This window comes from Lagopus leucura, unplaced genomic scaffold (genome assembly GCF_019238085.1).
Source record: "Lagopus leucura isolate 7727_CA_CO unplaced genomic scaffold, USGS_WTPT01 Super-Scaffold_100157, whole genome shotgun sequence".
In the NCBI taxonomy this organism is placed as follows: Eukaryota; Metazoa; Chordata; class Aves; order Galliformes; family Phasianidae; genus Lagopus; species Lagopus leucura.
Window position 1 is genome coordinate 7,907,564 of NW_024962334.1, and position 26,599 is coordinate 7,934,162.

General features: G+C 44.9%; 2 protein-coding genes across 2 annotated transcripts; one reads left to right on the forward strand and one right to left on the reverse strand.

Annotated features, from left to right (window-relative positions):
* Window positions 1–523: 523 nt before the first annotated feature.
* LOC122189860 (prolactin-releasing peptide-like) lies at window positions 524–5,382 on the reverse strand. The gene is made up of 3 exons (XM_042889329.1): window positions 5,346–5,382; window positions 2,142–2,310; window positions 524–851 (listed from the first exon to the last, which is right to left on the reverse strand). Exons 2-3 carry the CDS (start codon window positions 2,287–2,289, stop codon window positions 673–675), a joined length of 327 nt encoding a protein of 108 aa, XP_042745263.1. The 5' UTR covers window positions 2,290–2,310; window positions 5,346–5,382; the 3' UTR covers window positions 524–672.
* Window positions 5,383–13,632: 8,250 nt separating this feature from the next.
* Window positions 13,633–17,149, forward strand: EIF1B (eukaryotic translation initiation factor 1B). The gene is made up of 4 exons (XM_042888647.1): window positions 13,633–13,768; window positions 15,228–15,391; window positions 16,072–16,173; window positions 16,762–17,149. Exons 1-4 carry the CDS (start codon window positions 13,738–13,740, stop codon window positions 16,804–16,806), a joined length of 342 nt encoding a protein of 113 aa, XP_042744581.1. The 5' UTR covers window positions 13,633–13,737; the 3' UTR covers window positions 16,807–17,149.
* The last annotated feature ends 9,450 nt before the right edge of the window (window positions 17,150–26,599 follow it).

Below are 26,599 nucleotides of genomic sequence, written 5' to 3' on the forward strand. Positions count from 1 at the left end.
GACCCAAGTGCAAAACCTTGCACTTTTTTTTAATAGTAATTATTTCTTAATTTTCTGTCCTTCCTCAGGGACAAGATAGTTATCTTTGACAGAGGCTCCTTTTTGTTCACTGATACATTTTCAGCAGCACAGCAAGAATGATAAAAGGCCAGAGTGTATTTCAGGGCTGCATTCCCACAAGTGAATGTTAACAGTCTGCATAAAAGCTACAGATTTCATGCCGTTAATGCAGGTACATTAAAAAGTAACGAGAGCCTTTTTTTTTTTCATCCAACCATTGCTTTTTATTTTTACATACCAACGGCCACTGACTTTAAAATGTGACAGGAGGATTTCATGGTACACTAACACTGCTGAGTTTAAATCCCAGCACAGGAGCTCTTTGGATTTTGGGTAAGAGTAACGTTACAATGTGCAGCATCATCACAGCTCAGAGAAGGGAACGGTGGTGATTAAAGAGAGAAGAAACACTTTTTAAAGCTATGGTTACACTTAGTGCTGGCGTCAACGCATTGCCTTTTACCTCTAACCTCAATGTGTTTCTTCTTGAAGGAATTTGCCGCAGCAGAGAGAGGAGCAGCATGGGATGGCCAGGCAAAAGCAGAGCCCTGAGGTGCAGGGTAGGGGCAACTCAGAGAGCAGAGGTTAGGTCACCGCCTCAGGGCACAGCCATCACCAGTCACTGTCCTCTGCATCCAACACTTCCTGCTCCCACAAGGCGTTCAGGAGGAAATCCAGGCGCCTGCTCACAGGCCTTAAGCTTCCACGGCCACCTCTCAGCTGCCTCTTCCCAAACCGGCCAATGGGTCGAACGCCACGTCCCACGTACCAAAAGGGATCAATCTCAGGGCCTGGAATTCAAAGAGCTGGGTTGATATTTTTTTTTCTATGGAATGCACTCATAGTTGGCCTTATAGCCTAGTTTAGTTCTACAGCAGGTGTGGAGAAGGCATAATACTAACGTACAGCGTCAGTGAAAATGAACAAACACTGGAGGTGATACCAAATCATTCCAAAGACCCCAAAGGGAACAGGAAACAGGAAACAGACCCCAAAGGAACAGGACTTAATGCGTAATGAAGTATGAGAGTCACACAAAAGTCTCACACAGGGCAGCAGGATTTTCCCCTGTGAGTTTTGCTGCTTGAACTCAGAAAACCAAACAAAAGATCCACTTTTGTTTCTCCACACAGTGTTTAACATCCCGCTGCCTGCCAAATCCCAAGTCATTTCTTTATTTTGACTCAAGGACCTAAAAACCAAGACTGCCTACATCTCCAGTTCTCTCTGTAAGGAGAGGGATGTCCACCTGTGAGCCTGTGGCCTTCCTTCCCACATGCACCTCTTGCTCACTGCACTTTCAACCATGAGCCGTTGCTCCTTGGGGGGAAGGTGAGATTTGACAATACAAATTTTCCCAAAAATACTTTGGTTTGTATGTTAGCTTTTGCTTGGGACATACAGTGCTCTCCTTCATTCAGGTTGGTTCTTCACAGTATTTCTGAACAAGCATGCTTCAGACACTTGTATTTTGACTTTCAGATAATTTGATGTTGGAGGCTGTGGATGCCCCATCCCTGGAGGCATTCAAGGCCAGGCTGGATGTGGCTCTGGGCAGCCTGGTCTGCTGGTTGGTGACCCTGCACATAGCAGGGGGTTGAAACTAGGTGAGCATTGTGGTCCTTTTCAACCCAGGCCATTCTATGATTCTATGATGTTTCCAGACACAAATTAGGATCTCTGTTAAGCACATTTAAGCAACCGGCGCTTGCTTTATTACTTCTTAAAAGTAAATGTTAACTGTCACAGATCTATGGAACATAGATGAAAATAAGCTGTTTAAATAGTCAATATAAACTGCCTTGCATTTTGTCAGTCTTCTGTACATCGGTGTGTTCTCAGGTATTTATTAACAATTGCAGTATTTCCCTTGACAAATTCAGGGCTATAAGGTAGAGATTAAGATCTGTATATGCTCTTAAAAGTGTAAATTGAAGAGCAGGACCTCCCTCCACTGTTTTACCATAGAAACACCTGCAAGGATTTGCAGTTGAACTCTGCCTGGCAGCCTGACCCTGATCCCTTGTAACCAGGGGCCACAGGATCACCATCACATTGCATCAGGTGAGAGTCATACTTACTTCTGTTGTCTATTTGATGTTTAAAAGGTCTGCTCTGTCTCGAAGCAAAGCTGAGCGATACCAAGAGCACCAGCATGTAGATGGTGACCAGCTTTAAGTGCTTTGGTGACCACGAGGGGTGCGATGCCCACAGGATCAGATGCCACATGGTGGAGCGTTGGTAGGAAGGCTGTGAGGAGGAAAGTGGACATAGGGACATCAAAGCTCTCAAGGTGAAGGAAGATGTCAGTTGTGACTGCACGTTCCTATCAGGGCCATTTCATGACTCAGTGCTGACACTGGGGATGTCCTGAGTATTTCTGTTTAAAGACTGCTGTGAACCATCTACTGAGTGAAGACGTGCAGCTTGAGCTTTCCCTCAAAGTCCATGAAAGCCCATGGCACAGCTTCACAGGGCATAGAATCCCAGCCCTGAGACTGCCACTGACCATCCTCATGGCCTTTCATATGTGGGCACTGGACATCAGTACGTTCTAGCCACTATCTCCATCATTGTATGGGGCTGCTGAATCACGGCCTGAGCCTCTGATTGACCACCTGAGGTGAGCACTGAGTCAGCCACAGGAGCACAGGTGAAGGCAATTCAGCTGTGCTGCAGGAAGGCGTGGAGCCAGGCTGCACTTCTCCTAGACCCATTTAAGAGCTGACTGCCAGTGGGGAAGGGCCTCTTCTGGAGATCCACTCCACTGGAGTTTTACAGCAAGCCTAGGATAGGGTGAGTGTCCTTCTTTCCTACTCCAATATAGTAATTACATCAGCCAAGCTCCTGGATATACTATATCCTCTGTATATTCATTGACTGCACAATCACCCTTTCCCCACTTGTGAGATACCTTTCACATTTATATTTTAAACAATCTCTTTACATCTAAATACATTAGAAAATCTTCTTGAAAGGAAATCATCTTCTTATGTGAGCTTTCACGGATAGCAGGCAAAAGTATGATTTCCAGTTTTGTTTCCACTGTTAGTTCTTCCAGTCCTGTAAATGCATTTAGATGCAACAGCCAGAAGGTGCTGGGTTGGGAAAACAGCATGTAGGAGGTGCCTGATCCTGGCCTTTGCTTACCACTACACCCTGTATGTGTGACATTTTGGTCAAGCTTCATCACGTTTCTCCCAGTTGTAATGCTAAGAGCCTACCTTGTGCAAAATCTAACTGTATTTGACAGTCTGGAGCCTCTGCCAGTGGAAGTAAGGGGAAGCCTTGCTTGTTTAAGTGTCACTTAAGAGATGTACAGGTACAGAGCTACAGGAAATACTCTTGGCTATGCCCACACTGAAGCTGCTCCCTGTGTGAGGGTGGGATTTTCCCCTTTTCTGCCTCAGCACTGTTATGCTCAAATCTTAGCTCATTTTCAGTGTGGGCAGAGCAGGAATGGAAAAACTCTTGATACAAGTTGTTCCCAAGCATATTGCAAGGGCAACAAAAGAAAAAAGACAGAATCTGATAATGTCTTTTATTGCAATACAAAGTCAAAAGCTGTTTAACTTCTACTGTTCAGTGCCGGTGTATTTTTTCCCCCAATCTAGCAGTTGCTTAGCAGGCAGCTTAGAGAAAAGCGATTTTAACCAGTAATTTTAACAGAACTGTGAGTTGATTTTTTTTTTTTACACTGAATATCACAGAGGCAACCGGCACAGAATGTTCTTTACGTGTAAAACAACATGGGATGCATTCTGTGCACCAATTCCAGCTGGTGTACGTCGCAGTGAGACAAAAATGAAGGTGCTTAAGGAATCTCTCCTGTGTGCTTACACAGCTGCAGACGGGTTTTCTGGATTACTTGCTGCCTGGTTTTGTGTACAGCTTTTCTGGGAACTTACTGGTGGCAAATGGCAAAAATAAAAGGAAGAGCTTTTAGCACAGTTTTTCCTAAGCAGTGCTGTGTCTCAGCATCCAACATCTGGTCCTCTGCCTGAATCAGCCAGTGGGGACACTTCCCAGACTGCCGCAGTGTGTTCAATGTTCTGTTTGCCCCCTGACCTGGCTAGGGTTTCAGTGAAGCACGTGGCTCTCCTCTGAGTAACTTGCAATGCCCAAATAATCAGGGGGCCCGGCATCTCCACTTCTCCCTAATTCTTCCACCTTCTAATTTTTCTATCTCTGCTTATATGGGGAGAAACTGAGGCAGAGGTGATGCCACCAACTTGACCCCAAATGATGCCAAGCAACTCTAACCCCAGCTCCACCTTTCTGTAGGCACAAAAGAGAAGTACAAATCCCTGTTTACCTGCTCACAGGTCTTTGTGTTGGCCCTGTGATCTCCTCAGGTCTGGATTTTCCTAATCCCACAGCCTACCAGCCTTCTTCCAAAGGGAAAACGGTAAAAACAAGATGATGTGGTCTCCTTGCCTGCTCCTCATTTCCAACTGTTAAATGATCGCCAAAAAGCTTTAAAAATGAACCAGTTTCAACCAAACATGACACAAAAATTTCAGGAACGGTTTTGCTCCTGGAGCAAAGCACGAAGTTGGCACTTCTCCCAATCCAGTCAACTTGCCACTTCTTCTCAGTCCCTGTGCAGAGCCTTTACACTTTGGCTGAGCAATATTGATGAGAGCAGTCTGGCAACTTCGAGCAGCATCAGAGGAGAAAGTTACAGCATATTCATGTCACTGGTAAAGTTACAGTGAAGCACTCATTTCTATTGCCAGCTAAGCCCACAAGGAAGTCACTAAACCTAGGTCCCATTTCTAGCCTTGAGTCCCAGCCCCAAGCAGTGTGGGGGCAGCCTGGCCCTCCCAGCCCTCCTGCTGGGCACCTGGCTCACAGCACACTGAACCTGAGCTCTGCTACAGATCCATCAGATCTAAACTGATCGTGGATATCTTCAGAAGACAAAGTGCTATAAATTCCTTAAACCCTAAAGCAGCATCTTACCAGCTGCTGCAGACCTTCCTCCAGTGCAAACCAATCAACTTTCACGCTTGAAAGCAGTGGTGGAAACCTCTGCCAGAGCTCAAACATGGGGTGACTGTAGGTCTGGGAGCAGGGCTCCCATCACCACCACACCTCAGGCTCCAACGGGCTCCGTCCCTGCGGAGCTGTGTTTCCTCAGCCCTGCTTGCTTTGCTGCCAACACCGGACAAAGTGCTCAGCAACAAGCACAGCTACGTACGTTAGTGGAGAAAAGTAAAAGCTAAAATACAAAGGAAATCCAGAGGAGAGAGGTGCCAAAGCAGGTAGCAGGAGTCACTCACCTGTGCGCAGCAGGGCTGCTCCTTACGATGCGCTGCTCCCAGCAAAAGCAGGGCAGATGCTGGGGGCTTGTGGCTTTTATAGCACAGGGAAGTGGGTTTGAAGGCGGGGAGAGCCAAGAGGTGGGTCAGGAGGACGTCAGCAATGCTGGAGAGCAAAATTTAAATTCACAAAGGGAGGGGAAGAGAAGTGAGGCTCTGTTAAGAGAGCCATTGATCAGGGCAGGGAGCAGGAGCCAAGGGGCTGGGGCCAGGGGCAGACAGGAGTAGCACGGCTGCCACGTTCAGCAGAGCAGAACCCACCTCCCCATAGTCTGTAGCAGCCGTGCTCCTCTTCTTGCTGTCCCCATCCGAGGCCACATGTGGAGGAGCTCTCGTCTGACCTGCGGCTGGGGCCAACTCAGCCTGCTTATGTGTGAGGCCCTGCAACTGACTGAACCCAGCCTGGTTCAGCAGCATGCCTAAGTGTGGATAAGTGCTGTGGCAAGGAAGTTTCATCTGCACGAGGCTGAGATCTTGGGCAATTCTGCATTTCTACAGCATCCATCTCTTCGGCACAGCTGTTTTTACCTTTCTCTCTTGACTAATGTGTTAGCACAGTTCTTGCTGATAAGAATCCACTGTTTAGCAGCTGTATTCACCACCAAGTTTTGCAGCATTCATGTCGGCAACTGTTCCTCTTCTCCATCTGAGTCCTGGGGAGAGGCTGGAATGTGAAGGGACCAGGGACTGAGCCACAGGGTTCTGTTCAGGCAGAGGATCCTGCTCCGTGCCTGGTGAGGCTGAGCATCTGCAGTGAGCACCTCCATAACTCTCCGCTCAGGGAAGCTGGCCCTGAGATGTGACTCACTCCACAAGCTGAGAGTGAATAGGAAATACTACAACAAGACCTGTTCAGTTTTTCTATAAAGATGCTCCCATGCCTCTCCCTGGCTTACCCAGTATCCAGGCATCAAGTGGGTAACCCCACCACCACCCTATCTCTGCCTGGGGAGGAGGTGATCACTAATTCGTGTGGTTAAAATGAATCTACCCTTTATATACAGCGGTTTTCTCTATGTGCATGTGTATGAACACACGGAGTAAAGCCTAAGAAATACTCTTCCTCTTTCCAGTTTCCATTTACTAACAGATAAAAGAAGTGTCTTCCTCATCAAAGTTTTCAAGAGTTTACTCAGACTACTTAGGATTGTGTACCATAGCAGCATGTGAAGAGCACTTCAAGTCTGAGATAGCACAAAAGGTCTTTCTGCACCTAACGCAATCGATATACATGCTTTCTTCAGCAACCTCCTATCAGCATGTTCGCTTTGAACCTTGCAAATACCCCCTACTTAAAAATCAATCTGCTCCCAAGAGCCAGTCAGTGGCTGCGCTTCCATTGTGCTAATTCCATGTGCATGCCTGGAGAGGGTGTCTTCTCACTAAGTAAAGCCCTTCAGTGCTTTGGATCACAGATCTTCTCCCTACATGTTTATTTTGACCACAAAATGTAGTATCATTTCTTGATCTCTAGTGAGCAATTGCCAGAATGAGAGCTTCTTCTCTGCTGGATGTGTAGCATGTATTCTTGTTTTGCTAAGTGATCCTATCATCTTAAAGCAGAAATAAAAGCCAATTTACTCCTTCTACCCTGGCTGCCATTGCAACTGCAATGGGAGCCTTTCGAGAGCAGTGAGAATTTTCACTGGTTTATACCTACTCAGAAGAGACTGTGTAAAACAAAACTGTGCAATACCTTCGTGTTAACATGGTTTGCTGCTTATAGATAAATGTGCCTGAAAAATAGCATGCCATACATAGAAAAAAAGCATTATTAGGAGAGCCAGCATGTAAAATGCTATAATATACCCAGCTGCCTTCACTCAGGCCCCAGGTCGATCTACTGCATCATCCTGTGGTTGGCAGCAGCCAGCAGAGAACATCTAGGTAAGCTGCAAAGAGGGGAATACATTTTGATGTTCCCCATGGGAATATTCTCCCAGGACCCTGAGACGTGTGGCTCAGAGATTTCCCAAGTCAAATGTGTCTTTGTAGCTGGGAGCCTTTAATGGATTACTTTTTCCTTCACGACTGCTTCTTGAACCCATCTAAATTCTCAGCATCCACACAGTCATATGCCAGGGACTTCACAGCTGCCCCCAGCTACAAGGATCGCATCCATGCCTCTGTCCCAAGCACGCCACCTGCCAGTTCCAAATATGTTTTTATTTTTGCTTTTGGTCTTTCTGCCTTCATGAAACATTACTATAAAATATTCTAAGCAATGAAGATTAATCAGCTATAGAGACAGTCTATTTAAATGAGCCTTCTCAGGCATTTCTCTTATCACAGTACTATTTTACTCCATCCGTGTTGACTGCAAGGTGTCTTTTTTTTTTTCCAGCAGACCACAACCAAACTGCCTCAGTGCTATATATGATACTCAGAAGCTTCACATCAATCATTCTGTTTTCTCAGAGTCATTTCTGGCAATTGTGATCTTCATTATTTTTATGATGCTGTTCATAGCAAGGCTTATGCTTTGAGGAAAGCAAGGCTGCACAGAAAAGCAAAAGACATTCCTAGTTGGAAGTAACTGGGAGAGAGCGATCAAAAGAATGGAGTTAATGAGAGAGTGACTTGGGAAAATCATCTCGAGGACATCTTGGTGTGCACTGAAGGGGCAGAAGATTCAGTGTTAAAACTTGCATCTTTCTGTGTTTAGGGAGAAGTTGGGCACGCGCTCACAAACAGAAGGTGAAAACCACCAGTGCACATTCAGTACTTTATTGGATACAGTGGATAGAGAAATAGGGTGGTGGTGTTTTTTCCAGCCCACCACTCTGTTTCACATACCAGAACGCAAACAGTTTGAAAATGCCATGGTGCTGAATGTCTGCATGAGCCACGAATCTGCTCTGCTTTCCATACTGCAGTACAGCATGAATTCTGTACGGGAAAAGAAGCAGTAAAACGTTGCCATTCTGATTTCGCTTATCTTTGAATAAGAGGGAGGGATTTGTTCTGCCTGGAAATTCTGAATTGACATTAACTAGGAAATATTTAATCAGCTATTGAGGAGACATCCAGCTGCACTAAGTGAGCTTCAGAAAACCACGTCAGGCAACTAGATGAAGTGTTAATTACGTGTGGAATTACACTGAAGCCGTTCTCTACTAATATTCAGGTTTCAAGAAAAGCCAGGACTGGCTGTATTCTGGAGTAATTTTCTTCTTTGAGAAACAGAACCATCTAGTGGCTAACACAGAAATTATCTTCTTGTTATCACAGAGCAACGAACATCCATAGCTTTCAAACGAAAGGGTGAGTATGTCAAACCCTAAATGCATACCTAAAGCTAAACCAAAAGGCATATGACCCAGATCTCTAGGAATCTGGACTGGATATTCATGTGCTTACCACTAGCAAGGTGCCAACTTTTCCCAGTTCTCCCAGTTATCACAGGCTTACTGAGGAGCTCAGGCACGGGCTGCATGCAGCTCAGGCTATTGACCAATCTCCCTAAGCCCTTCTTTGGCATGCTGCACCACACTTAGAACCCTGATGAAAAAATACAAGCCAGGCTTAGCCTGGTTACAGCCACCTTCCAAAACACATTGCTGGAGGTAGGGAGAATATTTCTTCTGAAACTTTTACTTTTCTTCCTCCCTCCATTACACAGCCCTCTGCACAGCACGGAGGTATGCATGGCGGATGAATGCAGCTGGCTAGAGTAGACAGTCATGCAGTAGGAGCAGGGAAGATTACAGTTCAAGAAAGGAAATGGAGGTTGGAAATATTCTGGCCTGTCTTGAAGCATGCAGTGCTTCATTCCAGCATTCTGACCTATCTGGGGAGTTACTGCTGGGTTCTGAATTAGCATGGCATTTTGCACAAAAGTGTACTTTTTGCCTGCATTCTATTCTATTTTTCATCTGCAAGCCAATGAATCCCCGGATTTCATCCTTGGAGCTGATCCAGTCATAAATAACCTTCAACGATTCACATGTTCATCTTTTCCTGAACAACAGTTGCCAGGTTATCCATTAGTCATGTAATGGCAGGAGTATCTCTCCCAATCCATTCTTTGAGTACTGATGTCTAGTAGATATCAGTGACTGAGATTAACTCCAGCCTGGGCTCTCCAACAATTGGACATAATCTAAAATTGAACCCAAAGCAACAACAAATCTGGGTTCCACATGGGTTTTAGACCTATTTTAACTGCTACTATTTTTTTTTTTCTGTGCAATCGTCTACAGAAAAGTGCAGCTGGAAACCTTTGGCATCATGACAGTCACACAACTATGGCCACAGCAGTGGCTGCACAAGAATTCCTGACTTATAGAGGAGTTTTACAGTGTCCAGACACAAAGTGCAGCGTGGGCACAGGGACAGTGGTAACATCACAGAGCAACAGGTGATGACACGTTCAAGAGAAGGACTGTGACCACATCACCCTCACTGAGAACCTTTGGGCGTGGGCAGAGCCTGGTCCAGTTTGTTCGTGCCTGGACTCCTGTCGAGCGTGTGTGCGAGGCTTGGAGGTGGAACGAGCGTTTGGTTTGGGTGTTGGGTTGTGCTTTGGGGACTGCGGGCAGCGGCTCTCAGTGCCCATCCCTACAGCCATCACCTGCATTTCCCTGGCCTGTCTGGCTCAGGCAGCCGGGGTCCCACGAGGCGCACGCGTAGCAGCAGAGGTGAGCTGGGTGGAAATGGGGTGAGCTGGGTGGATGTGGGGAGCTGCCAGGGCCGAAGCCTGACCCTGAGGGGTGTGGGCGGCCCAGGCATGGAACCAGGAGGGTTTCCTGCCGAGGGACTGGCATATTTCCTCTGCCTGAGCCTGGGACAGCGACTGACCGTGCCCTCTCTCCCTTCTTGCAGTGCGCAACTTTCATCACTGTGGTGCTGGTGACGGGGGAGCCGATCCTCGCCTTCAGTCCCCAGCAGGCCACAGCGTGAACATCATGGCAGCTGAGCAGGCATGGATGTGTCCCATCTGCCGTGACGAGCAAAAGGACGTGGCCTATGTGGTACCTTGTCGCCACGAGTTCTGCCTGGCCTGCATCCTGCAGTGGGCCAAGCAGAGGAACAGCTGCCCGCTCTGCAGGACGGTCATGACTGTCATCAAGGTTGCTGAGTGGGATGATAACGATGACCTGGATTTCGTTATCCAGCCCCCAGCACAGCCTGAACCCACCAGCTTCCAGGCAGGCATTGCTCCTGCCTACAGCCCCCACAGCTCTTTGCCATCTCCTTTGCTGTCCCCTTTGCCATCCCCTCTGCCCTTTCTGCTGCTGCCAGAGGAGCAGGAGAGTGAGGAGGCAGAAGAGCAGGATGCTCAGGAGGCAGATGAAGAGGGGGCTGAGGAAGCAGTGGAGCAGTGGGCAATGGAGGAGGATGAGCAGTGGGCAATGGAGGACAAAGAGCAGTGGGCAATGGAGGAGGAAGAGCAGCGGGCAATGGAGCAGGAAGAGCAGCGGGCCGAGGAGTCAGATGAAGGGGAGGCAGAGGAGACAGAGCAGCTGCAAGCTGATGAAGCAGACGACCAGGAGGCTGAGGAAGCAGAGGAGCTGCAGGCTGAGGAGGCAGAGGAAGAGCCTACAGTGGGAGGTCTCCTGCCTGGGGTCTGGGCAGCTCTGTTCAGGCAGCACCAGCAGATCCTGGACCCTGTGCTGCCCTGGCTGCGGCAAGCGCTGACAGTCATCTTTGGGGCACAGTGGTGGCCAACGCTGCCAACTGAGAGCATCATCCTGAATGCTCTGTGCAAGGTCGGGCTGGACAGCCAGGCCCTGGTGCAGGAGGTGTGGCCTGTCCTGGAGGACAGAGCAGAGGCCCTCATCCAGAGACTCATGGACATCATTGTGTGCCACTGCGGCGAGGAGGCCCTCAGTCAGCTGGGCCTCCAAGGTGCCAACGAGGCCTTGGGAGCAGCAGGACAGCCCTGTGGCCGCTCCGAGCCCCACAGCCTCCCTACGAGCGACCCTCAGCTCACGGCCCGCCAGTGCCAACACACAGGACCTGCCCAGCGCACCGCAGGTTGTCCTTCATGGCTGCCCCAGTCACTGCCCCACTGCTCACAGCCTGAGGGAACCACGAGCAGACAGAGTGGGGCACAGCGGCTCTTCAGCTCCTCGCCGCTCCCCTGTCGGCGCCCAGCAGCCCCTAAGAGAAGGGCTGACAGTGACGACGACCCAGAGCAGCCCTGCAAGAGGCTGTGCCATCAGCGGCGCTAGCAGCATCTTTAATTAAAAATAAAGGTAGAAAAGATTAGTCCGCAAAGTCTCAGTTTCACTCCAAACGGAGCTGGCGATCCACGCACACAGTGCTGCATCCTGCCCCTCAGCCAACCATCACCACCAGGCCGTCATGTTTGTACAACTTATTCTGTGTTGTCCTTACGGATCGCAGACATCAACACTGCAGAAAGAAAGATAAAGCCAGCACAAAAAGTTTGTGCAGATCAGCTCCTGCCTACCAATGTGCTCCACCCATCTTGAAAATCACAGGGCTTTTACTGTTTCATCTTTCAAATCAGAAACTTAAAAAAGAATCACTGCTAGAAAAATGGGGGAAAAAGCAAGGAGACAGTAAAAAGAAAGTATTGGTGTGGTAAGCCTCTCATTTAACTAATTCTACACAAGTCTCTCTTGTAGTACAGTCCAGACCATAAAGAGATTGGCTGAACTTATCATAAAGGCAACATTTCTCCCAAAAGCTGGAGATAATATGGAAACTCAGTCTTTTTTGAACTTGTCTAACTTAGCTGCGCAGCGTCATGTAGGAAAGTATTCCTTTTATTTACCTGCATAGACAAATGCATTTTCTAGTATCAAATGTAAAGACAAAATCAGATGGGCCTAGCAAGCAAGAAATCCACAATGGATTTAGCTTAAATTTATGCCCCAGAAGTATGTATAGGAATCATAACTTCTCATTTCTGTAAGGCTCTCTGATCAAGGACATTTCTAGTGGAGAATAAGGAAAAAAAAAATACTAGGGAAAGGAGAAAGTCATAATTAAGAGCATATGGCATCACAGTCTTGACCAACAAATGATAAGGGAGGCAAGGAGGAGGATCAGACCTGGTCAGTCACAGTGACTGCTGAAGGTATGCTGGAGAGTAGTTATTCCAGCAGGGTTTCCTGATGGAGGTGTTGGAAATATCCAAGTAATTTTCCAGGATGGTATCTCTGATAAAGCCGATATTATGCACAATTGCCGTGTTGAGCCTCCTGCAAGCAGGAGCTCACAGAAAACAGAGTTTCATCTTTTATCACCTACTGCTCGACTCTTATCTCTCTCTCCCCTCGGTCCTCATTCGCTGAGTACTGCAGGTTTACATTACACTCTTTCACCACGTTTCACTAATCATGCAAATACCAAGTAAACACAAATCCTTGCCACCCAAACACAAATATCTTAATTGGTTAATTGCCTTCTAACAATCGCTTTCTTAACATCTGCTCATAACTTTCATGCCTGCTTTACAACATGAACATAAACACAACCTCTTAATTGTTTAATTACCCCCTAGCATTTGTGCCCTTTACACTGGGTCATTGTTCCAATCATCCATCTGTCCTTGCATAGAGATAAGCTTGGAAGGAGGATAGAGGAGAGTATCTTGGAGCCTGCCTATGGCATCCTAACATTAAATGTATTTCACTCCTGCTGGCCTACTGAACAACCTAAATGTTTAGAACATTTAAAGTCTATGGCAGCTTTGTGAGAAAGAATTTGTCACATAATTCCGTAACCATGTTTTGAAAATATGTTACTAATATCTATATGGTATTTCTGCTTTTCACATCAGCTATTTCTAAGGATATGCTACAACTTACTTCTTTAGATCAATTGCCCTTTTCAATATTTTTAAATATTTGTTAATATTGCTCTTTCAATAAAAGGCCCCAAAGCCGAGGCTGCGGGCCCAGCAGCCATCTGCTCCCCCAGCGGCGGCGCGGTGCACGCTGGGTACTGTAGTCCTTCGGCGCGGAACGGCGCCGCGCGGCCTTCATCGGCGGGGTGGAGAGAACTCGAGTTCCCGTGAGGCAGCGCGGGGCCGGCGGGGGCGCTCAGGAGCGCGGCGCGGGAGATCCGCCATTTTGTGAGGGGAAACGGAGGCCGCTGCTTGTTAGCGGTAATGCGGGGCGGCGTGCCGCGGGGGCTCTGAGTGCTGTTTTCCGCCGGCGTTCGCTCCCCCTCTCATTCTTTTCTCTTTTTGCTCCCCTCGCAGGTTCGTCCGCCTCCTTGCGCTCTCGTTATCCCACCCCTCGCTCTTTCCCCACCCTCCCCGCTCCCTCCCCTCCCCGCTCCCCGCCCCCGCCGGCATTGCGGAGCCGCAGACGTGACCCGAGCGGAGCCAGCCGCGGCCTTTCCCCGCTGCGCCAGCCTCTCGCCGCAGAATCGCATGTCATCTATCCAGAACCTCCAATCCTTCGGTAAGAGCCCGTCGGCTGCCCCTTCCCCGTCCCGGGTAACCGCGGAGCCGGCCCCAAGCGAGCCCCGGTCGGTGTCGGGCCGCCGGAGCCCCTCGTGCAGCGCCATTTGCCAGCGCTGCGGTCTGAGGCCTCCTCGGGCTGCCTGGCCTTGTGCACCGACATGGGGCAACAGAAGCGAGGGCGTCCAGCTGCTCGCTGGCTTGTATCAGAAATAACTAGCTGGAAGCGCGGAGGGCATTGTCCCACGGCGCTGATGAGGCCGCACCTGGAATACTGCGTTCAGTTTTGGGGCCTTCACTAAAGGACGCAGAGGCCCTGGAGCGTGTCTAGAGAAGGGCAGCAGAGCTGTGAGGGACTGAAGCGGCTGAGGGAGCTGGGATTGTTCAGTCTGGAGAAGAGGAGGCTCAAGGGAGACCTGATTGCTCTCTACGATCACCTGAAAGGAGGTTGTGGTGAGGTGGGGGTCGGCCTCTTTTCCCACCTAACAAGAAATAGGGTGAGAGGGAACGGCCTGAAGTTGTACCAGGGGATGTTCGGGATAGTAGCAAAAAACTCTTACCAGAAAGAGCAGTGAGGCAGTGGCACAGGCTGCCGAGGGAGGTGGTGCAGACACCATCCCTGGAGGTGTCCAAGAACCGAGTGGATGTGGCACTGAGGGACATGGTCAGTGAGCATGGTCGGTCAGTGGTTGGACTAGGTGATCTTAGAGGTCTTTTCTAATTATAATGATTGTGTGATTTCATTAACTGGAAACATTTCTTCTGAAATGCCTGTTTCACCAGTGTTAGGTACATTTAAGCTTGGAAGAACTTCAGAGCTGGTACTGCTGCATTTAAAGCCTAAATAACCTTGTTATAATTCTTACCTAAAGTTGAGAGGTTGGTTCAGAGACTGCATCTGGTGTCTCATAGCGTCTGTTGCTATGTTTTATATTAAAAGCTAGGAATTATGTCTGTGACTGAAAAGGCTGGTAATGTAGTTGTCATGTCATACAGTTTACGTTTTGAACTTGTAAAGGTGTGTTCGTTCAGGAGTTGTTCTATTTTTCTGTACTTAGTTAACCTGATTAACAGAAATATGACCACCTTACGAACTTTTTTTTTCCCCTTGAAGTACTTAATGACTGTCTGAAATGTGCTTTTAAAAGCGCATGCTGTATAGGATTCTTCGTTTCAGGTGAGGAGTTTCACAATTTATAGTTTACAGTAAATAAAATAGTGCAGTAAAATAGGACTGTGGCTGAAAAGTGTTACATCCAGACAGGTATTAAAGAGCGCTGTGAGTAAGCCAGGTGAGACTTAATAGAGCTCTAGAAAGTTTGTTGTTAACAGATTTTGAAACAGGAGAGAAAAAGAGCTACATTACCCTTAAAAAAAGACGTGAGGTGAGGAATTGTTGGGTTTTAAGCTTGTTCTTTTTTTCTTCCATGGGATTTAGATGGATGCTTTTCTTCTTGCAGACCCCTTTGCTGATGCTACAAAGGGTGACGACTTACTCCCGGCAGGGACTGAGGATTACATTCATATAAGGATCCAACAGCGAAACGGAAGAAAGACTCTAACCACCGTTCAGGGAATTGCAGATGACTATGACAAGAAGAAACTTGTGAAAGCCTTCAAAAAGGTGAAATTGTTGATTTAAGAATAAAGATGAAAGAGTTATGTTAGCTATTAATGTTAAGTAACCAAACATTTGTTTTATATCATTCCTTGTAGTGGACATCACTTGAGATTCCCTTCTCCTATCTGTCTCAAAAGTTCCATTGGTGTCCAGTGATGCTTGCTTTTTGCTAAGAAGCTAAATGTTTCTTTCCTATGAATAAAATTCAGCATATTCTGAATTGTTCATTTAAATTTCACAAATGTTTGGCATTGTTGATGTAAAGAATAAGATCAATTGGAGATAAATTATTTCTGCATTCCTGCTTCTGCCAGAGTTGGGTTACCATTGAAGTAGAGCCCTTGAGTTTTTCTAGGGTAACAATACTTATATTTTTAATAGTGCAGAGCTGGAAGAGTACTTTAGGCCTTTGTTTTTTGTTCTTGTAGTTTGCATTGGCCAGTTCCTTTAGGATGGGAGCTAATCCTCTCTTTACTTGAATTTCAGCAGCTTGCTTTTTCTCTCTGTATATATCAGACACATTCGATTTGCTTTCAGAATGAGCTTAGAGTACATCTAGCCTTTGCTGAGCTTGGCAGTGGAACTTAGTGAGCAGCTTTGGGGATAAAATTCTCCTGAAAAGTCTTACTAAGCAAAATCAAAATGCACATTAGATGTCTTACAATACAAATCTCTCTCTCTAGAAATTTGCTTGTAACGGTACTGTGATTGAGCATCCTGAGTACGGTGAAGTTATCCAGCTTCAAGGTGACCAGAGGAAGAACATCTGCCAGTTCCTCTTGGAGGTGAGGAACTACTGATAAATACCTAGCAGTATTCTAAACCTGTCTGCAGGTAATAGTGTAATGGATGACACTGATGCTAATTAAGCAGTTAAATATGTCTATGATAGTTCCTTTATACTTGCACCCAGAAAGTAGAATGACATTTGCAGGATTAGTAGACCTTGAGCGAAAATGTTGCTTTGGAGTGCATTTACCCTGCTACAACAGAACACACTTTTTGTTTTCTGGCAGTGCAGCTCAACTTTGTAAATCAAGTGCTTGATGCAAACCATAATTTTAAAACTGGTGCTTCTGTAGAGGAAGCTGTCGCCACCGTTTTGCTGATGTAAATCATGATGCACAGGGATTCTAAACCATTGAAGACCAAGTGCTAGGACTACAGAAAAATCCAGCATCTGACAGGATTTTATTTTTGGTGTAGTAAATTCTTCCCTGTGGCCCAGAAATAGTCTAGAAAACAGAACACTGCTTTCTTGAGTTTATACTGTATTTCAGTTTCTTTAATCAAAGTAGAAGATTGCAGTGACTTAATACCACAGTGTCTTCCGTGTGGAAGCTGTACTGAAGTTTGTTGCTTTTCTCCTGTAGATTGGCATTGTCAAGGAAGAACAACTGAAGGTTCATGGTTTCTAACCCACCCCTACTCCCATGAAGAATCCTTCAGTGTTTGGTCCTACCCAGCCTGGCTCTTCTGTGAAAAATGTATCTTTGCAGTGAATGGACTTCCCTATTATCTCACCATTCTGAATTGGTTTCAGATTTGCATGACTGTGTGAAACATGTGGTGTGTAGACTAGAAACACATAAGAAAACTCCAGTAAGGTGGTAATGAAGACGCTTGTGAACTTCAGCACATTTCCAATGGAAATGTTTTAGTGATGATTGTTCAGTTGACTGTTTTTCACCTGACTTAACTGTGTGGGTTGTATTAAAATAGTGTGTGGTGTTGCTTAAAAAATAAAAGTTGATTCATGTATTTTCTGGGATATCTGAAATGCTTTAGCTTAAGGTTTAAACTAGTGCAGCAGCCTTACTACAGAGTGGCTGAAGTGTTTTGTGGCAAGTATAGCTCACTGCTTACTGAAAAAAAAATGGCAAATCTACATGAAGTATTAGCTGACGAATCAGTAGATTAGCTTGATGCAATCTTATGCTGTAGCTGTAAGACTAGAGCTTAAGTCTTTTATGTAGGTGTATCTTAATAGCAGCATGATAAGATGTTCTTTGTTAAGTAGCTGAATCTTCTCTCCAAAATTTACTGCAGAATGTAGTAATGGTGTTAAGCGTAGTAGGGCTAACGTAAGTTCATCTACTTAAAGCTGCTATTACTGAGAGTATATTAAACATCAGGGTCTTGAATGCTTCTCCCAAACCGTTTGACTTTCATCTCTTCTGTCAGAGTGAAGAGGAACAGTACTGAGTTGGACTCTGCAATGATTGAGCATTTAATGTTGGCAGGCAGTACTTCTATTAGCTGGTAGTGTTAGCTGCAGAAGTGAGGAAAGGAACAGGCTCTTCACTAAGCTTTTTTTCTGGTGTGAAAAATTTTAATATGGAGGATCTTGTTCTGGGGTTTGTGTGTTACTAGAGAAAGCTGATTTAGGCTTTATCCAGTGTTATAATAGAGGTGTTAGGGTTCTTTTCTACCAAGCTCCTCATCTAGTTTTAGTTAGCTGTAGGTATTTAGTGTTTTGAGTGCAAGGCACGTCTCTTAATGGAATGAAATGACTTTATCTGGTGAACGTGGGGGGAAAAAAAATGGATTGCCAAAGTAGACATCAAGAATGTGAGAAATTTTCCTGTTTATTACCACCTGTATCTGTACTCTTCGCATTCAGAGGCTTGCCTTTCTAGACAAATGCTCAGTTGCAACCTGTTAGAACATTTTTAGATTCTTGAGTTCAGGTAAGAACTTTTATGCCACTAATAACAACTGGGGGAGCACTGCGGAGCATCCATATGACATTTTTGTACTCTGTGGTTTAGATAATTGTAAGAATCCACTCTTCTGTCTCTCAATTTCCATGCATTCTTCAGGCCTTTCTGCTCCAGAAGGGTGTCCCAGAAGAGAGAGTACCCTTCAGGTGTCATGTGCTTAGGATGAGGAGGAGAAGCCTCCTGTAAACAGAATATCAACACATGGAACTAAAATCCAAAGACTGACAACTATTATGCTAGTCTTGCACATTAGTGAGATAGTCATTGTTCCCCAAGTTTACCAAGTCCTGATTCACAGGTGATTAATCCTTTGGTGTGTGTAGCACTTAATGATCTTCATTTGATCAAATACTGGAAAAAGATGTTTTATTTCAGAGCTTGTTCTGTTGCCCAATGGGGGGAGCGGGGAAACAGGATAGTCGTCTGTTTCACTGATACTACATGAGTACTTGTAGTGGGTTTTTGAATTGGAGATTAACAAATGATTAGCAAGTCTCATGTGTTACTGAGTCAGTCTTCATTTCAAATGCTGTTCTGTTAACTTTCATTACCTAAGCTGAGTCATTTCTCTGTAGTCATTCTACTTGAAATAAATAAGAAACTTTATTTTGTTCCCTTCATTTAAGAGTGCTTTCTGAAAGGAGGAGTCTTGAGTTGATAGGTGGCTTGATTTTTATGCTGTACTGGTGGAGCTGCTTGTGCTTTGACTTTTGAAGAACAAAAATGAGAGGGAATAAGTAGTACCTTTTAAATTCAAATTGATGGGATTTGTTGTTGCAGCAAGCAAAAATTCGTCTTGCTAGAAAGAATGTAGGAATTTATCCTTGAACTGTGTTTAAAACTGGTGTCACGATGAGATTGTAGCTAACCGTGTTACAGACGTGGTTTCTTCCAGAGAAAAGGCTTCCACAATTTCATGTTCTATGGTATTGAAATGTCTGTCAAAACGCAGACTTGAAATACAGGCCCTTGTTCCAAGAAAGCTGAAGAACGTGAGACTAGAAAAAAGCTATTTAGGGTTATGCTGTTCCACCTTGTTCCACAGTGAAGCCAGTTTTCAAACTTTGTCCCAAGATAAATTAGAAAATAGGATGTTGCCTGTAATTACTGAGGCAGGAAAAGGGAGCTAGAAAACACTTCTCAACCTACAGGGACTGAGGCTGTGCAAGCTCAGACAGCAAATAGTGGTGTTTTCTTCTGTTGGAATATTGTAAAGCCTCTACACTCCATATCTCCAGGGTTGCCTCCTTAGAGATACGGAGGTTTAGCTGCTAGCTGGAGTTGGCTGCAGGAGCTGCTATTTCGTAGCCTTGCTGTGTATAGGTATATTAGGCTATTATAGCTGGCCAGTAAGCTGGAGTAAGCTGTTGTATAGATAAAGAGATAGACATAACAGATATATGTATAGATATAGATTGTTGGAATTGGCTGTTCAGAGCATACATCTGTTGAAGGAGAGCGTTGCTTCCCAAACTCTGGTAGCAGTCAGTATTTGTAGAAGATAGTGGTTTAAGTCTGTAAGCTTTCCATTCTCTGTGAATTATCACAGACCTGCCCGTGTGATCTGCCAAGTCTTTGTTTCAGAGACAGTTGTGAGGAGCACAGCTATGGGCTTTTCCCAAGCAAATTCCTTTGAAAAGGAGTGCACAAATTGAACCAGTGAATACCATGTGCACAATGGCATTGCTTAACGTCTCCTTTCCTGCAGCGTGATCTTTGTACAGCCTAAATGAAGTGTTCTATTCTGGATGATGATTTGGAGGGGGAAAACAACACAAAACCTCAGGAAATAAGCTTGTCTCTTTAGTCTGTCATAATTAGTTTAGCTTTTCCTGGAGCTGGCTTCTAGCATTGCTATTTCTGTTTGTGTATTTTTTAAAACACTTAATAGAATTTCCTCGAGGGCTTGGCATTTAAGGTTCTAAATGCATCTAAACTCTAATGCATCATAAAACTTGTGAGCTGTTGTTGGGAGCTTATCTTACATATCTGAAAACTAAGCAGAGTTCTGCCTTTATCCTCTTCTGCCATCCTGACTGTAATCACTACACTGGTGCCTTATAGGTGCGTAATGTGTTCACAAACCACCAGTAAGCAGGGGTGAGGCAGTGCCCCCTGCTGTAACACAAGTCCTGCTTGTAGTCTGGTAAGATCTCATGTGCTGCCCTGTTACAGGCTGTGCTGCTCTAATCCTACAGTACAGGACAGGTACTTTGAGTTCCAAGCCAGCAGTTCTTAATCCTCCTGGAAGGCTGCAGGGTATGGAGTTTTCATTGACACCCTTGTTTAATTTGGCTCAGCCTTCTCTCTTATTATGTGAATATATGTATGAGACTAGTATTTATAAAGTTAAAGAATGTGACAGGCTGTTTGATAATTATTTGGACAAGTCGTAACCTGTATTAAAGTATTGCTAGAGAGCAGAGACAACAGTCTTTTGAAATAAAATGTACCAATGTTGTTTTATGTATTTTTTTTCCCAAAGCAAATGGAATTTTAATACTAGTAAGAAAGGATTGGTTTTTCTTTTTTTTGGTGGAAGATAGAAGTGCCATTTAATGTGGTGTGTGTCATCCTCTTGTAACAGAGCTGATGTCTTCAAGGAGTGTTCCATTTCCACTTCTAAATATCTGCTGTAAGTCATGTTAACTGACATCAAAGTATTGAGACTTGTTCTGGGATGATCATAGCTCTAAAACAAGACAATGACTATTGCCTTGAGATCTGAAATTTTGGGTAGAACATCATCCAATTTCTTGACTAAGCAGTGTTTTAAGAAGCCACTAATATGTGCACAAGTTTGGTCTTAGCTATTTTAGAACGTGACATCTGTGAAATGTAACATCACATTTCAGAACTGAATTTGGGGTCAGATAGTAGTACTTATGTATATAATTATTTTTTTTTTCTCCATATTTTAAGCCATCTTTGCTTATCCATCTTTGATTATACAGGTGAAGAAACCCCACCACTTTAATCTGTGCATTATGTCGAAGCTTCAGTTAGAGTAGCTGAATTCTGTGGATGTGGTTGCAGGTAGAATGGCCACGCTGCTTGAAAATGGGATTCATCTGCAGCTGTTTGTGGTCCTTATCAAATCAGGTATGGAAACAGCACTGTTCCTACAGTACAGACAGACAACTCTTGGTGTCATGATGGAGCTGCTGACTCCGTGAGAGGTGGCACTGCATATGTTTTGGTAGCTGTCCATGATGTGAACTAGGAGGGTGCTCATTTAGATGGACCTAGCAAATGTCTAATACAATGATGTAGAACCAGAGAGTAGTTCTGCAGTGAGGAAGGTTAAAAATGGCCTATTCCAAGGAGTCCTGCTAGAAAAATCAACTAAGGGCAGCCCCTGTTGTAGAGGAAGCACCCTTAGCTGCTTAATACATCTACAGTGAGGGGCTTATTTCCTGATGATTGATGGGCTGCATCAGCATGCATCAGTAGTATTGACACATCTGTGCTTGTTAACACTGGTGAAAAAGATAGCTCTGTAAACACTTGTCAGACCTACAGCACCTGTAACTCAAAGCACGGATTGGGATTTCAAGATGCAGAACAAAACCAGTGTCTGGGTTCCTTTGTCCAGTAGTAACTTGTAAAATGAGCCATGAGTTATTCAAGAGAACAAGTGAGATTTCTGTATGAAAAAAAATTACAGGGAATACTAGAAAGAGTATTTTCCTTCCTTACCCACCTTTCCCTTAGGTATGATTTTGCAGTGGCATGAAGATATTTCCTTATTGTCCTGCAGTGGAACACAGTGAATAGTGGTTTGTTTGAAAGCAGCTGAACACTGGAATCCTCACCCACCCTTGCTTGTCTTGTGTAGAGCGCTGAGCTGCTTCTGCAGGACATTGGGATGAGGGAAGGGGCATCTCATGGGGTCTGTAACTTGTTTCATTCTTAGAACAAAGTCGCAGTGAAACCAAATCATTGTTCAGTAACACTGGAAGGTAAGTGCATAATGCAACAGCACGTGTTTCTTCAGGGGGCAAGGAGGTATCTGTACCTCTGTGCAGTGCAGAGCCCTTTGTGTCACCCCACCTGAAGCCAATACATCTGCTGGCACTTGCCTTGCACTGTGCAGGAGCAGCTGTGTGGTTTCCATTTCTTAGCTGGTGTTTATAGCAGACAGTTTGGTACGCAGCTGCGTCTCCAGCAATAAATCTAAACTAACAGAACGTGCTGTTTAAGGTTTGTGATCTGATGGAGCTGGATGCTTGGTGTTGGTGTGTTATAGTCCTTCAATTATCTTTTGTCTGCCTGATAAGACCTCCTGACAACTTCAGGACAGTTCCCTCTGAATGAGGGAATTTGCCAGTAGTCCACTATGGAAATTTGCAGTGGAGGAAAAAAGCCCTGCGAGACTGGAAATGGGCAAGGCTGGCTGAGAACAAGTCAGCATCTGAGGACAGTATTTTATACACAAAATGAAAGCACGCTGTTGCTAGCAGTTGCCTGCTGCTAGATGACAGTGCAGCAGTGGAAATGCAAAGGAAACTTGCTCAGTTGGTTGCTTAAAATGGCAGTACCACTTTTACATGGCTGTCTCAAGGCTCTACAGGGTGTTAAGCAAAAAAAAAAGGTGATGTGATATTTGGAATTGTCTAGGCTGTGACATTCGCTCCATTTACTCGGTAGACTCCCAGCTCACCTAAATCACAAGAGATGATGTCTGATCTCTGATTGGTATGTGAGCAGCTAAGTTGATTTTGGACTGCTAATACTCATTTTTTTTTTAGAAGGAAGGCATTAAGAATGTTTTAAAAGGGGAGCTTGGGGGAAACAATTGAATTCAAAGAGGCAACGTGATAATCTTCAAGTGCTTGACTTGTGGGGCTATGTTTCTATAAGCCAACTATTAACATAGCCTCTCTTACATTATGTAACAGGCATTTCTTGCCCAGAAGAGTTCTTGTGTTTAGCTCAGTGCTCTAAATCCATCCCCTAAGCAGTGCTTTCTTACAGATCTCCTTGCAGTAAGACACAGCATGGACTGTGTGAGCTTTTGGCAAGCATGATGCTGCTTAGGTTGAGCTGCCCAGCTCTGCTTATCCAGCAGCACAGCTTTGTGATGGGAACAATACAGCTGCTGAAAGCTGCATCAGTTGCAGTTTATGCCTCTGGTCTAGTTTAGTGATCTAGGAAGAAAGGGGGTTGACTTTTTTCCAGTCCAAGCATGCATCAAGAGAAATTGTCCTAAAATTGTTGAAATTGGATGGACAGTATTTTCTAGATTACATCTTATAGTGCTGATACTGGCAAAGCATCCACTGGGTTTTTATTTTCAAAAGTGGGCCTTTAATGGTAGGCTATACAAACAGTTTCAAAATTGGGCTTGTAACAGCCAAAACCTGTGTGCATCCAGAAAGCTTTTGCTTAAGAAAGAAGAAAATTGTATGGTGTTGATTAAGAAGTGCAAAAGTGCTTGGATTTACAGCTGCCAGGTTTGAAGCAGTGTCCTGCAATGCAGAGGTGTGAGCTGACTGCTGTGGTGTGTGCTTACCTGTCTACCATCCTTTGTGTGAGATAAGTGGGATTGAAGTGATCAGTAACACACAGTTATTGTGAGATCATGGAGAAAGGATTTTAAAGTATTTTTTTCTTCCCCAAAAGCAACTAAATAACCAGCCTCTGTCAAACCAACCTATTTTATCAGCTTGAAATAGGTTTTAAATAAAGCTTATGTAAATGTTTGCTTGCTGTTTCCAGTCTGTATCCCTAGATGGCAATGGAAGACAGTACATGCTGAGCGTGACAATAAACCAGGGAATGCAGAGAGGGAAATTGTGGTAAAATTCCCAGGTGATTGATTGTGCAACTCATAACCTGTGTGAAGTTGTACCCTAAAAGAAATTTCTTCTACCTGACAGAGATCTGTCCTTAGATGTACCCCTTCCCCATGGCTGGTACCCTATGGCTTCCTATGCCAACACAGCATAGCTCAGTGCATGCTCACCACAGCCTCTTGCACAGCTTGCACAGGGCGGTCCTGGTGCTCCACCTTAGAGAGGAGAAAAGTTCACTGCTATAGGCCACAATGACAGTGACCACAATGTCTTTGTAACACGCTCAAGTCAGGTAATGGCAAGGGGCCACAGAAAGAGACAGACGTTTTCCATCTCTAGTTTCTACCATCTCTGATAGTTCTGGGAGGGAAATTGATGGGAAGTGATTTGCTTTTGGGGGGAAGGAGTTGGTTCTTGTCCACCGTTCTCTTGGGTTTGCAGGCTCAGAGAAACATTGGTTGTTGAGAATGGTTCTGCTAGACTGAGGCAATGAAGAGAAACGTGTGTGTGTGTGTGTGTGTGTGTGTAAAGGGAAAATGGGAGTGACTGCATGCCAGGCCCTGATGTCTGCAGGAAAGTGCTGGAAGGAACCAGTGCTGCAGAAGCAGGCAAAACAATGAGAGCTGCCAGTAGTGGCCCTGCTAGGGGTCAGAAGTTTGTATGGCTAAAGTCCTCTCCTGTGCCACCCGAGGCTGCCTGGGCCCTTACAGATATCTGGGTGGACCTGGTCATGGATAATGCCTGGGGGCTCACGCATCTGCCATGGATGTATGAGTTGGAGCAGCCCATTAGAGATGGAATCCTTGAGCAGTCAAGATGCTTTGGATTTCTGTGGATACAAATTAAAAAAGAATTTGAAAAAGACTTTTTAAAAAAATCTGTAACATCAGAACTGTAACTGGCTTTTATTAAAGCTGTCATAGAAAAGAAAAATGCTCTGAGTTGGTAAGTGTTGTACAGTGCTCCTATGGCTTTGGCTATGAAAGGATAAAACTTCATCACCATGTGATCTTCTAGGAAGCTTGTGTTTTTTCCTAAGCTGAAATGAGTGATTTCTAACTCAACACTTGATTCAGTAGCTGCTATGAGTCAGTAGCAGTCTTTCCCTTGGCCTTTGGATGATTCAGGTGAATAAATGGTACTTTGTGCAACCAAAGCTTCCCTTTTGTATATTAGGGTTTTTTTTTTTTTTTTTTTTGAGGCGTGAAGCATTACACGATTACAAGATTCCAAAGTACATCGTGTCCATGAAATGTGACTTTCTGAAACTCCATGGCCAATTCTATCAAATGGGTAGATGACTTGTACCAGGTGAGCCTGGTTCCAATCACTGGGCATGCAATTGCAGTATGTGCCACACCAGAATATAGCACAGACATGTGCAAAGTTATGTCTCCAGATAAATCTGTCAGTAATTTAAAGCCTGTTTTCTTAAAATTATGTATGGATGCTTCTATGACTCGTTTGATTTTTTTTCTAGAAAAAGCAGGAATGCTGACCCTTCCTGCTCAGAAATTTCAGATGCTCATGGACTCTCTTAGCTTATAAAAGCTGGGTTCAGTGATGCTCTCTGGTCTGGTGGTAGGGCACACTGTGATTTTCTAGCTTATTTCAACTAGCACTGTTCCATAAAATCAGGTACATTTATGTCACCGAGACCTAGTTTTGCAGGGTGAGGAGATGTAAATCCTTCTGGATTGATACAGAAGACCCACCTATATTTTGGGATCCTCAGGCAAAAACATATCCTGCCAGCTATCAGACTAACTCAAAATGAAGTTCGTGTTCCTTGCTGAAGGTATTTGTTAGTCTCCCTTTCTTTTGGTTGTGCTGAGTCCATGCTCAATTTTAAATTCAATAAGCTGCAGTGAAAACTTTTTGGTTTGGGTTGGTTTTTTTTTGTGTGTGTGTGAAAACAATGGGAAGGTGTTTGTTATCAGGTTGATAGATGAGTTAGCAAATGTTTGAAAATCCTCAGCTGCTTGTTATCCATGATGGTGCATTTCTTTCAGTTACAACCATGTTCCTATAGGGCAGGTACCCCATAGCTATGAGAAACAAAAATGACAAATTACGTTGGTGTTGCACTGTTAGAACTTCGAGCTTCTGTTTTCCTTATCTTAATGTGGGCCATGGGAGGAAAGCTGCTCATCTATCTGTTCACGGTCTGATTTCCAGCTTCCTAGGACCTGAGCTTCCAGCACACACTGCTCAAAAGCACAGGGAAGATTGTCCTGTGTCTGCTTGCATGGCACCAGCTCTGCCTCTCTGAAAAGCCATGAAGCTCACAAAACTGCCAATTGGATGTGGTTTACAGCAGAGATGCACTCTGCTGTTATTACATCCAAGGCTGAACTAGTTTGTTCGTATATTTTTCACGTGCCTTCCCTTCTGTTTGTACCCTATTGTTGCACCATGAAATTATATGTGAAAGCAGAAGCAAATTGTTTGGGAGAAAAATATTTTATTTTCCTTGTTAAGCGTTTGAATGTCAGCATGAAACATAGAATTAAAATTCCCACCTGTAAGTTGAAAATACTGGTCTCAGAAAGGGTGCCTTTCTCTGATGCACCTTCTCTGACTTGTACCTGCCTTGAGCTGAGGTCCTGCAAGTGGGAACCTGAGGAGGAACAGACATCTCCTTTCTTTCTTTGCAGCAGTTGGTATATAGGATCACAGAATTGTTTGAG

Excerpts from the sequence above, each read along its gene's own strand:
- LOC122189860 (XM_042889329.1), bottom strand. The coding sequence starts at position 2,289 with ATGTGGCATCTGATCCTGTGGGCATCGCACCCCTCGTGGTCACCAAAG. Across the intron at positions 852-2,141 it reads ACATCAAATAGACAACAGAA|GCCCTGAGATTGATCCCTTT; the intron begins GTAAGTATGACT and ends TTTGAATTCCAG.
- EIF1B (XM_042888647.1), top strand. The coding sequence starts at position 13,738 with ATGTCATCTATCCAGAACCTCCAATCCTTCG. Across the intron at positions 15,392-16,071 it reads TTGTGAAAGCCTTCAAAAAG|AAATTTGCTTGTAACGGTAC; the intron begins GTGAAATTGTTG and ends CTCTCTCTCTAG. Across the intron at positions 16,174-16,761 it reads TCTGCCAGTTCCTCTTGGAG|ATTGGCATTGTCAAGGAAGA; the intron begins GTGAGGAACTAC and ends TTTCTCCTGTAG.